General features: G+C 43.9%; 1 protein-coding gene across 2 annotated transcripts; it reads left to right on the forward strand.

Moving 5' to 3' along the window:
- The first annotated feature begins 225 nt into the window (after positions 1-225).
- LOC120028015 (protein CDV3 homolog) lies at positions 226-11,241 on the forward strand. Of its 2 annotated transcripts, none has more exons than XM_038973129.1 (5): positions 226-658; positions 1,879-1,955; positions 2,082-2,212; positions 2,390-2,552; positions 9,637-11,241. In XM_038973129.1, exons 1-5 carry the CDS (start codon positions 452-454, stop codon positions 9,764-9,766), a joined length of 708 nt encoding a protein of 235 aa, XP_038829057.1. In that variant the 5' UTR covers positions 226-451; the 3' UTR covers positions 9,767-11,241. The 2 variants fall into 2 exon arrangements, with proteins under 2 accessions (XP_038829057.1, XP_038829058.1); XM_038973130.1 differs by lacking the exon at positions 9,637-11,241 and adding an exon at positions 4,247-4,394.
- Positions 11,242-12,278: the final 1,037 nt, after the last annotated feature.

The following is a 12,278-nucleotide window of genomic DNA, read 5'->3' on the forward strand; positions in this document are numbered from 1 at the left end:
ATATTTTTGTGATTCTCTATTGTTCCATGATCAACTAGTCAATGATCAACACAATAAATTGATCCGTGAAGACTACTACAGTAGAACTCATGGTGTGGTACATTATTATTACCGGGCTAATATGATAGGGTGATCAAAAAAAGACATGCAATATAATTGGTTCTTCAGCATGTTCATTATGTTTCTCTTCAAATTAATCCGGGGAATTTTGGAGAGTATTGACTGCAAATCCGGTTCGCCTGTCAAATAGCAGCGAGCGAGTCGCACACCCCTATAATATTGTGGCACATTGAAAGACAGGCAGTCAGACAGTAGGTACATTTTCTTGCTCACGATAGAAGGGGAGTTGTTTGATTGCTCTGCTCGAATAGGAATTTAAACCCTCCCTATCAACTGATTTAAAGAGACGTTTTGACATTTGTCATTGCTTAGCATTAATTTCTGAAAGAAAATGGCGGATGTAGAGACTGGTGGTGCTGCACCGGAGAAGAGCCTGGATGATTTCTTTGCCAAGAGGGATAAAAAAAAGAAGAAAGAAAAGGGAGGCAAGGGAAAGGAAGTCCCATCTGGGCCCACACCAATTGTATTGAAAAAGAACAAGAAAGAAAAGGAGAAGTTCGGCACGAAAAATGAAAATCAAGATGCGCAGCCGGAGAAGGTAACGTTGGCTAGCGCCGCGCCAGTAACTGTTAGCGGTTGGCACATACCGCTGCTACTAGCCAAATCAATCTGTTGCTAGCTAGCTAGTTTGCCTGCTAACAGGGATGACTCGTGGCTGTTTAGTAATTAACCATGGCTGCCTAGTTATTATACTGGCCTAACACAGGACTTCTGGAGATACATATTTAAGGTTAGCTACCTTACGTTTGTTAACTAGTGCCTCAAACAGCAATACAATAATGTAGTTCGCTGCTAGATAAGCCAGCAAGCTCAATACTTATTCCAGACGGTGAGCAGACATGTCTAGATAACTTTAGGCCGCGACAGTGTCAACTTTCTCGATTGATCAACGTTAATCAGCTAGATAACTACGTTAACTGACAAGTGGCTAGCATGTTTTCAAAGGTGAAAACGGTCACCCATTGGATTGAGTCTAGGCTAGGGCGTAACGTTAGCTAACTAACGTTAGTTAGTAATCATGACCTCGTGACGACTTGTAATACTATTATTGGTGAATATAGCCAGCAACATATTATGGCCCGTGACTTATGTGAATATAACTTGCTTGCCAGTTAACGTTAACTTAATTAATTTGGAAGATTAGTAATGTTGCTAGCTAGTTGGCACGATTCGCAAAGGTAGATGCTTAGGCCTCTAATCTACTCAGAATTTACAGATGGTTAGCCTGAGATATGGGGACTGCAGCGGTTCGACTCAGAACCTTTGTGCGGAAAATGCACTGAGAGCATAACTTACTGGTGGTAATATTAGTAACATTTGCAGCAGATAACGTTAGCTAGTTACTAAATGCACATTTTATTATGATTCTGATAACCGCACAACAAGCCTAGGCAGCCGATAGTGCCGGTCTAACGTTAACTGTCAACCTGTCCCCTCTCTGGGATACCTTAGCTAATTGATATCAGGGTGCCACCCTGGTGTGGTTCTGTGCAGAGGTTGTGACACTTATTCCAGAGGCAGTGTGACATGGTGTGATGACTGTCCCATGTCAGGGCGTGGCCTGTATCCAGATCCTAGTTATCCAGATCCTAGTTTCTAGTTATTTGGCCCCTTGACATACGTTCCTTTGCATGGTCAAATTTTACATGCTAAATTGAGATTGACATGATGACAATGCAAATGTATGAACTATGAAGCCTTGGATTGCTAAACCGTCAGTGGGGTGTGTAACTGATAAACTGTGTGCTCTGTCTGCAGGACGACGAGGAGTGGAAGGAGTTTGAGGCAAAGGAGGTGGACTACAGTGGACTCAGACTGCAGGCTCTGCAGATAAGGTAAAACTGAACATAAGGGGGGACAGGGTCACATTCATTCAGTAGGCACTACCCAAATGACATGTTAAATGTCTGTACTAGTGGCACATTTGTTGTTGATTGGGTTTTCTCTGGCGATTGTGGCAGTGATGAGAAGGAGGAAGATGAGTATGAGGAGGAGGTCGGTGAGGATGGAGAGATAATCCTGGTCAGTGGAGACAAAATGTCTGGACCCTGGAACAAATCTGGTGCCCCGCCCCCAGCCGCTGCCCCTGTTGGTGGGTATACTTCTCTCCACTCTATGTATCACTTCCACATTGTCTTATTGTAGTGTGTATGTATGTGTACATGTATGTGGGTTACTCCAATAGATATTTTGCCGATTTTACTAATAATGAGCCTTGCCCTTTGTTTTCACTGACTGGTTTGCTTCATCTCTGCTTTTGTCTCTACAGAGGTGGAAGAGGTGCCTGAGTCCAAGCCTTCTGGGGTGTACCGCCCCCCAGGGGCCCGACTGACTACCACAAAGCGTGGCCACAACCAGGGGCCCCCTGAGATCTTCAGCGACACACAGTTCCCCTCACTCATGGCCGGCTCCAAACATGTGGAGACACGCAGGTGAGCGAACCTCAACTTCAGATTTCACTCATCTTAAGCCTGTTGCATGCTTCCCAGGTGAAAAGTTTGCGCATATACACTGCTCAAAAAAATAAAGGGAACACTTAAACAACACAATGTAACTCCAAGTCAATCACACTTCTGTGAAATCAAACTGTCCACTTAAGAAGCAACACTGATTGACAATACATTTCACATGCTGTTGTGCAAATGGAATAGACAAAAGGTGGAAATTATAGGCAATTAGCAAGACACCCCCAATAAAGGAGTGGTGCTGCAGGTGGTGACCACAGACCACTTCTCAGTTCCTATGCTTCCTGGCTGATGTTTTGGTCACTTTTGAATGCTGGCGGTGCTTTCACTCTAGTGGTAGCATGAGACGGAGTCTACAACCCACACAAGTGGCTCAGGTAGTGCAGCTCATCCAGGATGGCACATCAATGCGAGCTGTGGCAAGAAGGTTTGCTGTGTCTGTCAGCGTAGTGTCCAGAGCATGGAGGCGCTACCAGGAGACAGGCCAGTACATCAGGAGACGTGGAGGAGGCCGTAGGAGGGCAACAACCCAGCAGCAGGACCGCTACCTTCGCCTTTGTGCAAGGAGGAGCACTGCCAGAGCCCTGCAAAATGACCTCCAGCAGGCCACAAATGTGCATGTGTCTGCTCAACCGGTCAGAAACAGACTCCATGAGGGTAGTATGAGGGCCCGACGTCCACAGGTGGGGGTTGTGCTTACAGCCCAACACCGTGCAGGACGTTTGGCATTTGCCAGAGAACACCAAGATTGGCAAATTCGCCACTGGCGCCCTGTGCTCTTCACAGATGAAAGCAGGTTCACACTGAGCACATGTGACAGACATGGCAGAGTCTGGAGACGCCGTGGAGAACGTTCTGCTGCCTGCAACATCCTCCAGCATGACCGGTTTGGCGGTGGGTCAGTCATGGTGTGGGGTGGCATTTCTTTGTGGGGCCGCACAGCCCTCCATGTGCTCGCCAGAGGTAGCCTGACTGCCATTAGGTACCGAGATGAGATCCTCAGACCCCTTGTGAGACCATATGCTGACACATGCACATTTGTGGCCTGCTGGAGGTCATTTTGCAGGGCTCTGGCAGTGCTCCTCCTTGCACAAAGGCGGAGGTAGCGGTCCTGCTGCTGGGTTGTTGCCCTCCTACGGCCTCCTCCGTCTCCTGATGTACTGGCCTGTCTCCTGGTAGCGCCTCCATGCTCTGGACACTACGCTGACAGACACAGCAAACCTTCTTGCCACAGCTCGCATTGATGTGCCATCCTGGATGAGCTGCACTACCTGAGCCACTTGTGTGGGTTGTAGACTCCGTCTCATGCTACCACTAGAGTGAAAGCACCGCCAGCATTCAAAAGTGACCAAAACATCAGCCAGGAAGCATAGGAACTGAGAAGTGGTCTGTGGTCACCACCTACAGAACCACTCCTTTATTGGGGGTGTCTTGCTAATTGCCTATAATTTCCACCTTTTGTCTATGCCATTTGCACAACAGCATATGAAATTTATTGTCAATCAGTGTTGCTTCCTAAGTGGACAGTTTGATATCACAGAAGTGTGATTGACTTGGAGTTACATTGTGTTGTTTAAGTGTTCCCTTTATTTTTTTGAGCAGTGTATTATGACAATTTTGTGACGTTTTTGTTCATTTTGCTGTTCGGCATGTTTTTTCAGCTGTTCGTGCACACTAAGGCTGTCCCCAACTGAACAATTCTTGGTTGACCGAAAGTAGTCTGTTATCGATTGGTCTAAATGTTTAAAAGTGTATTTTTCCATATAGACACATCCTATGTGTTTTAATAAAATCAACTATATGCATTGAGCTTGTCTGATGCTTTTTAAGATTACAGTTTGATGAAATAAGACGAATGCCTCAAGAGGGCGCCAGAGACCTAGATATCCAGAAGAGAGAAACTTTTCTCCTCCCGCTCCTGCTGGATTTTGCAGGTTCTGCCATTACTCTCCTGAAGTTGCTGGTAATAGGCTACGCTACGTGAGGAGTTGGCAACCTTTCTCATGTGGAATGCCAATTTATCTTACCTGCGTGGCAGTTATGCGACAGTTTAATTTAATTTATAATAACCTCTTCACATCTCAATCATTGTCATGTGTTTTAATAAAAACTCAATCCAAATATAAAAGATACAAACCTAAAACGTAACACCTATTGCTGTTGCCAACTATGTAAAAATAGCCTACATAAAGCCAACAAATAAAAACTTTGCAGCCTGCAGGTAGAAAATTTCCTGATATTATAATAATAATAATAAAAACTCCTATAAATCACATTAGCTACACATGGCCTGTCTGCAACTAACTTGAAACATTGTATTAACTTGGGTCCGGTCTGCCCTCAGTTTCCTCTGCCAGTGAGCTCAGGACAGACACAGCAGTAGACTATTTGTGCAAGGGATAAGAAGCAGTGCTTGACTTGGGCAGGAGCTCACCAGAGCTGAGTAATGGCACCTCAAATTTTCTACTGCTTGAGCTCCTGTTCCTTTTATAGAATATTAGCTCAAAGTATTGTGGAGCTCCTGCACCTAAATATGAACAATACCAAAATGAGTACAGGAACCAATTTCAGTCCAAGTCAAGCACTAATAAGAAGTAATCAGGTAGGCCTATTTTACAACTTTTCCATTGGGTCAGAGAATTACATTTCTCCCTTTCACACTGAGTGCTTATCAAAAGGTAGACAGCTGGAAAGATATTCAAATACATTGAGGAACTATTGTAATTCTCAATTGATGTAAAAACAGACTTAATTTGCTTGCTGTTTGAAGTGAGAACATTACTTTGAGAAGCTCATTAGTGGTGGTGCGTTAAGGCCAATAAGAAATACGATCAGATCCCCAAATGTGCACATTTTATATGCCTGCATTTGCGCGCAGGCCATGTAGCCTATAGGCTTACTCAACATTGACAGAAGCACTCCAAACAAAAGACTATGACTAAATTGACAACTTGTAAATGAAGGACAACTTGTTTCTCACAAGTGTTTGCAGAGTGCACAACTTATGCTACAATGTGTCCACTCCGACAATGATAACAGGAAGATGGAATAATAATATTGAATGCATTAATGTAATTTACTGTAACCAAAGTAACAAACATTGTAGATTATGACTTAACGGTAAATGTACTACTGGTGTTATATGTAATGGGGAATTGATATACACTAACAATCTAACGCAAACAATGAATGTGCACAAATTGGCGGGAGAGAGCGCATTCTGTAGAGAGAAGTGCATTGTACATCTGGGTGCATAGTCAATTGGAAGTCTGCATTAGCCATGCAGAATTTGTGGTGATACGGCCTCAGCAGAAGTCAGGGCATTCATACTTGCGCTTCGTGGAGAAGTGCAGAGCTGTTGTCAAGGACGTGAGTTTGTGTTTCCTACAGGATGTACCGACCCCACCTACCGTCAACCAATCATGTAAATGCGGAGCTGTACAGAGCCCTCTGCATTGTTACAACGTTTGGGATGGGAATGCAGTACGGAGCTTTATTTGGCCTCTGCATGCCTCTGGAGGCTACGCAATTGCTTCACACCCTCCATATGGAGTCTCCAACCACATTTTCAGATCAAGCATAAATTAGCTTTTAGTCTAGGTCTCCGCGATGGATTAGTTCAATGAGGTGTGTGTGTGTGTGTGTACAATGCATTCGGAAAGTATTCAGACACCTTGACTATTTCCACATTTTTTTACATTGCAGCCTTATTCTAAAATGAATTCAATTCATGTTTTTCCTCATCAATCTACACACAGTACCCCATAATGACAAAGTGAAAACAGGTTTTTAGAATAAAAAAACACAAATGCTTTATTTAGTTAAGTATTCAGAACCTTTGCTATGACACTTGAAATTGAGCTCAAATGCAAGCTGTTTCCATTGATCATCCTTGAGATGTTACTACAACTTGATTGGAGTCCACCTGTGGTAAATTCAATTGATTGGACATGATTTGGAAAGGCACACAGTTGTGTGCCAGTTGAAGTTGGAAGTTTACATACACTTAGGTTGGAGTCATTAACTCGTTTTTCAACCACTCCACACATTTCTTGTTAACAAACTATAGTTTTGGCAAGTCGGTTAGGGCATCTACTTTGTGCATGACGTATAATCCACTTTATCACAATTCCAGTGGGTCAGAAGTTTACATGCACTAAGTTGACTGTGCCTTTAAACCGCTTTGGATATTCCAGAAAATGATGTCATGGCTTTAGAAGCTTCTGATAGGCTAATTGACATCATTTGAGTCAATTGGAGGTGTACCTGTGGATGCATTTCAAGGCCAACCTTCAAACTCAGTGCCTCTTTGCTTGACATAATGAGAAAATCAAAAGAAATCAGCCAAGACCTCAGAAGAAAAATTGTAGACCTCCACAAGTCTGGTTCATCCTTGGGAGCAATTTCCAAATGCCTGGAGGTACCATGTTCATCTGTACAAACAATAGTACGCAAGTAAAAACACCATGGGACCACACAGCTGTCATACCGCTCAGGAAGGAGACGCGTTCTGTCTCCTAGAAATGAACGTACTTTGGTGCAAAAAGGGCAAATCAATCCTAGAACAATAGCAAAGGACCTTGTGAAGATACTGGAGGAAACGGGTACAAAAATATCTATATCCACAGTAAAACGAGTCCTATATCAACATAACCTGAAATGCCGCTCAGTAAGGAAAAAGCCACTGCTCCAAAGCCGCCCTAAAAAATCCAGACTACGGTTTGCAACTGTACATGGGGACAAAGATTGTACTTTTCGGAGAAATGTCCTCTGGTCTGATGAAACAAACAGATCTGTTTGGCCATAATGACCATCGTTATGCTTGGAGGAAAAAGGGGGATGCTTGCAAGCCGAAGAACACCATCCCAACTGTGAAGCACGGGGGTGGCAGAATCATGTTGTTGGGGTGCTTTGCTTCAGGAGGGACTGGTGCACACAAAATAGATGGCATCATGAGGGGGGGAAATGATGTGGATATATTGAAGCAACATCTCAAGACATCAGTCAGGAAGTTAAAGCTTGGTCGCAAATGGGTCTTCCAAGTGGACATTGACCCCAAGCATACTTCAAAAGTTGTGGCAAAATAGCTTAAGGACAACAAAGTCAAGGTATTGGAGTGGTCATCACAAAGCCCTGACCTCAATCCTATAGAAAATGTGTGGGCAGAACTGAAAAAGCGTGTGTGAGCAAGGAGGCCTACAAACCTGACTCAGTTACACCAGCTCTGTCAGGAGGAATAGGTCAACATTCACCCAACTTATTGTGGGAAGCTTGTGGAAGGCTACCCAAAACGTTTGACCCAAGGTAAACAATTTAAAGGCAATGCTACCAAATACTAATTGAGTGTATGTAAACTTCTGACTCACTGGGAATGTGATGAAAGAAATAAAAGCTGAAATAAATCATTCTCCTTACTATTCTGACATTTCACATTCTTAAAATAAAGTGGTGATCCTAACTGACCTAAGACAGGGACTTTTTACTAGGATTAATTGTCAGGAATTGTGAAAAGGAGTTTAAATGTATTTGGCTAAGGTGTATGTAGACTTCCAACTTCAACTGTAAGGTTCCACAGTTGATAGTGCCTGTCAGAGCAAAAAACCAAGCTGTGAGGTTGTAGGAATTGTCTGTAGAGCTCTGAGACAGGATTGTGTCGAGGCACATCTGGGGAAGGGTACCAAAACATTTTTGCAGCATTGAAGGTCCCCAAGAACACAGTGGCCTCCATAAATGGAAGAAGTTTGGAACCACCAGGACTCTTCCTACAGCTGGCCTCCCGGCCAAACTGAGCAGTCGGGGGAGAAGGGCCTTGGTCAGGGAGGTGACCAAGAACTCGATGTACTCTCTGACAGCGCTCCAGAGTTCTTCTTTGGAGAGTAAAGAACCTTCCAGAAGGACAACCATCTCTGCAGAACTCCGCCAATCAGGCCTTTATGGTAGAGTGGCCAGACGGAAGCCATTCCTCAGTAAAAGGTACATGACAGTCCACTTGGAGTTTGCCAAAAGGCACCTAAAGACTCTCAGACCATGAGAAACAAGATTCTCTGGTCTGATGCAACCAAGATTGAACAGTTTGGCCTGAATGCCAAGCGACACGTCTGGAGGACGTGTCCAGCCAGAGCCCGGACTTGAACCCGATCTAACATTTCTGGAAAACAACCTGACAGCTTGAGAGGATCTGCAGAGAAGACTGGGAGAAACTCCCTAAATACAGGTGTGCCAAGCTTGTACCAAAGACTCGAGGCTATAATCGCTGCCAACGGTGCTTTAACAAAGTATGTACATGTTTCATTTTTTTATTTTTATATATATATACATTTGCAAATATTTCTAAACCTGTTTTTGCTTTGTCATTTTGGGGTATTGTGTGTGTGTGTGTGTAGATTGATCAGGGGGGGAAACAATTTAATCAATTTTAGAATAAGGCTGTAACGTAAAAAAAAGTGTGGATAAAGTCAAGGGGTCTAAATACTTTTTGAATGTTACTGATCGACTAAAACAATCTCCGTCGACCAACAGCCTAACAACCAAACAATCATCCAGTTGACTAACTGGGGTCAACCCTAGTGCGCTCAACATTCTTTCTTGGTGTAAGTTGAAGTTCGATAGCCGACGTCAACGCCCCTTCGTTGGTGATTGGTCATCAGTACTACTCTTAGTATGAGTGGGAACATGAAGCGTAGTCTCAGCGAGAGACACATTTTTATGCAACGTTGTTCACTGCACCAAACATCTTAGCTAAATGTAAAATTATGCGACTAAGACTTCCTTGGCCAAAACATCTAACTTAATGACACATTTCTTGATTTATCTTGGATTAGTTCTGACAATTTTGAGGAAGTGTTTCTGGCTGTTGCTTAGGCGGCTCGAGGGACAAACGACGGTAATATTATTTTCTTGTTTTTCAAGCGACGGTCTTTAAGGGGTATACAAGCAGATGTCGTTTTGCCTAGCTGAGTTCTGCTAGGAGCGAACCGAACCAATGTATGCGAACTCCTTTAGACACACAGTGTAGGAACTTTGTTTAATATGTCCAATGCTTGGGTTTCAGGGACAGAGAGCTGGAGAAGACCTTTGAGGTGGTGAAGCACAAAAACCGTGGCCGAGAGGAGGGCGGCAGTGGCGCTTCCCTGCAGCAGTTGGAGCTTGGTAATCAGTACGCCATCCTGGGGGACAAGTAGTGCCCTGCACAGCCAGCGTGGTCTTACCCAGCTGCCAGAGGGAGCTGAACTACAGCTGTGTACCTAACTACAGTGCAGTCCTGACAACAAACACTGGTGTTGCTGCCACCACCACACTGGACCTTATCTCCTTCTTACACACCACAGTACAATACATACAGTATACATACAAACACCTCACACAGTCAACCATATACACTGACACACACTTTACATCTACACAGACACTCCCACTATGTCAATACATTCACGTGTATATACAGTACTTACATAAAGCACCTGGTTGGCAAAACTGAAGGACTACATCCAAAAAGGGCTGTGGCAACGGGGATCAACTGAAACAAATGTCAAATCTATATGATACACCCATATGACACTGCAGCAGCAACAACAACAGCAAAGGCAACTTTAGGTTGTCTTTTGTGGATTGTAGTCAGAGCAGCAGTTGTATGGTACAACTTCTCTCTGGACTTCAACTTTCTTTGATAAAGCCACAGAGGATCAAAGAAGACACAAAATTGGGCAAGATTAGTTTATGGACTGTTGAGAATGGATATATTTTTTGTGAGATTGTTATAACCTGAACTGCACATGGTTTGTAATTGTTGGGGTGAGTTATGGTTTGGGCACACGAGCGTAGACCCTCGGTCGCGTGACTGGTGACCATGTTGAGCGGGGACTTTGCTCTTATTGGTGGTGAGTGGGGCAAACACCAGCCCTGCAGAAGAGAGAACCACCTTAAACTTTGTTTTCCTCAAAAATGGGACTCCTACAAAGATCTGTGAACACGGGAGAGAAGTTATGGTCCTCATTCAGAATGACTATTTAAAAGTGGCCTTAGTGTAAAGAGAGAAACTGCCTCGTCCTCTGGAGAGAAACTTGCTGGTTGTCTCATGGGCTGTTGCCTGCCTCCTGGATCGCACCACTTAAAAGGAAACCAACCTCCCAAGTTAAATGTAGTGCTGAGTTGTAGTTTGTCAGATTACACCGACTGTCCTTCATATCCACTGTTAGACTTGCTCACCCTTTTTAAATTATTAACATTGGCAAACCATTATTTAAGCTCTTTTCTAATCTGAAGTCATTACTTTGGTAGATGACTTTTTTTAAAGCATTCTGAGGATTCGTTTGTGAGTTTTTTTGTTATGTTTTACTTGGAGGGCTGTTTCTTCACCATAGTGTTTATGTACTTACACCATTGTGTATAGGTGGGACAGAGGGGAAGTAGACTGACATTGTTACAGGTGCAAAGACATTAGCTACAGCGTCCCAAAAATGACCCTTCTGTACTCAATGCCTGTAATTGACCTCAGTAAGTATGGCTTGTCATACTGCTGTCCATTTTTGATTACTTAGTTCATTTGGAAAGAGTTCAGATCCTTTGACTTTATCCACATTTTGATACGTTACAGCCATATTCTAAAATTGATTAAATATTCTCATCAGTCTACACACAATGCCCCATAATGGCAAAGCGAAAATGTGTTTTTAGAAATTTTAGCAAATGTATATACATATTTACATAAGTATTCAGACCCTTTGCTATGAGATTTTAAATTGAGCTTAGGTGCATCCTGTTTCTATTGATCATCCTGGATGTTTCTACAACTTGATAGGAGTCCACCTGTGGTAAATTCAATTGATTGGACATGATTTGGAAAGGCGCACACACCTGTCTATATAAGGTCCCACAGTTGACAGTGCATGTCAAAGTAAAAACCAAGCCATGAGGTTGAAGGAATTGTCCGTAGAGCTCTGAGACAGGATTGTGTCGAAGGGTACCAAAACATTTCTGCACCACTGACTACAAGAACACAGTGGCCTCCATCATTCTTAAATGGAAGAAGTTTGGAACCACCAAGAGCTCTTCTTAGAGCTGGCCGTCCAGCCAAACTGAACAATTGGGGGAGAAGGTCAGGGAGGTAACCAAGAACCCGATGGTCACTGATAGAGCTTCAGAGTTCATCTGTGGAGATGGGAGAACCTTCCAGAAGGACAACCATCTCTGCAGCCCTCCACCAATCAGGCTTTTATGGTAGAGTGGTCAGACGGAAGCCACTCCTCAGTAAAAGGATGTTTTTCAGCGGTGGGGACTGGGAGACTAGTCAGGATCGAGCGAAAGATGAATGGAGCAAAGTATAGAGAGATCCTTGATGAACACCTACTCCAGAGCACTCAGACTGGAGCGAAGGTTCACCTTCCAACAGGACAACGACCCAAAGCACACAGCCAAGACAATACAGGAGTGGCTTCGGGACAAGTCTCTGAATGTCCTTGAGTGGCCCAGCCAGAGCCCGGACTTGAACCCCATCGAATGTCTCTGGGGAGACCTGAAAATAGCTGTGCAGCGACGCTCCCCATCCAACCTGACAGAGCTTGAGAGGATCTGCAGGGAATACTGGGAGAAACTCCCCAAATACAGGTGTGCCAAGATTGTAGTGTCATAACCAAGAAGACTCAAGGCTGTAATCGCTGCCAAAGGTGCTTCAACAAAGTACTGAGTAAAGGGTCT

The sequence above is a fragment of the Salvelinus namaycush genome, chromosome 33 (genome assembly GCF_016432855.1).
Source record: "Salvelinus namaycush isolate Seneca chromosome 33, SaNama_1.0, whole genome shotgun sequence".
In the NCBI taxonomy this organism is placed as follows: domain Eukaryota; kingdom Metazoa; phylum Chordata; class Actinopteri; order Salmoniformes; family Salmonidae; genus Salvelinus; species Salvelinus namaycush.

Bases quoted from the DNA above. Each gene is read 5' to 3' on its own strand.
- LOC120028015 (XM_038973129.1), top strand. From the start codon at position 452: ATGGCGGATGTAGAGACTGGTGGTGCTGCACCGGAGAAGAGCCTGGAT. The intron at 659-1,878 runs GTAACGTTGGCT...CTCTGTCTGCAG, and splicing joins AAGATGCGCAGCCGGAGAAG to GACGACGAGGAGTGGAAGGA. The intron at 2,213-2,389 runs GTGGGTATACTT...TTGTCTCTACAG, and splicing joins CCCAGCCGCTGCCCCTGTTG to AGGTGGAAGAGGTGCCTGAG.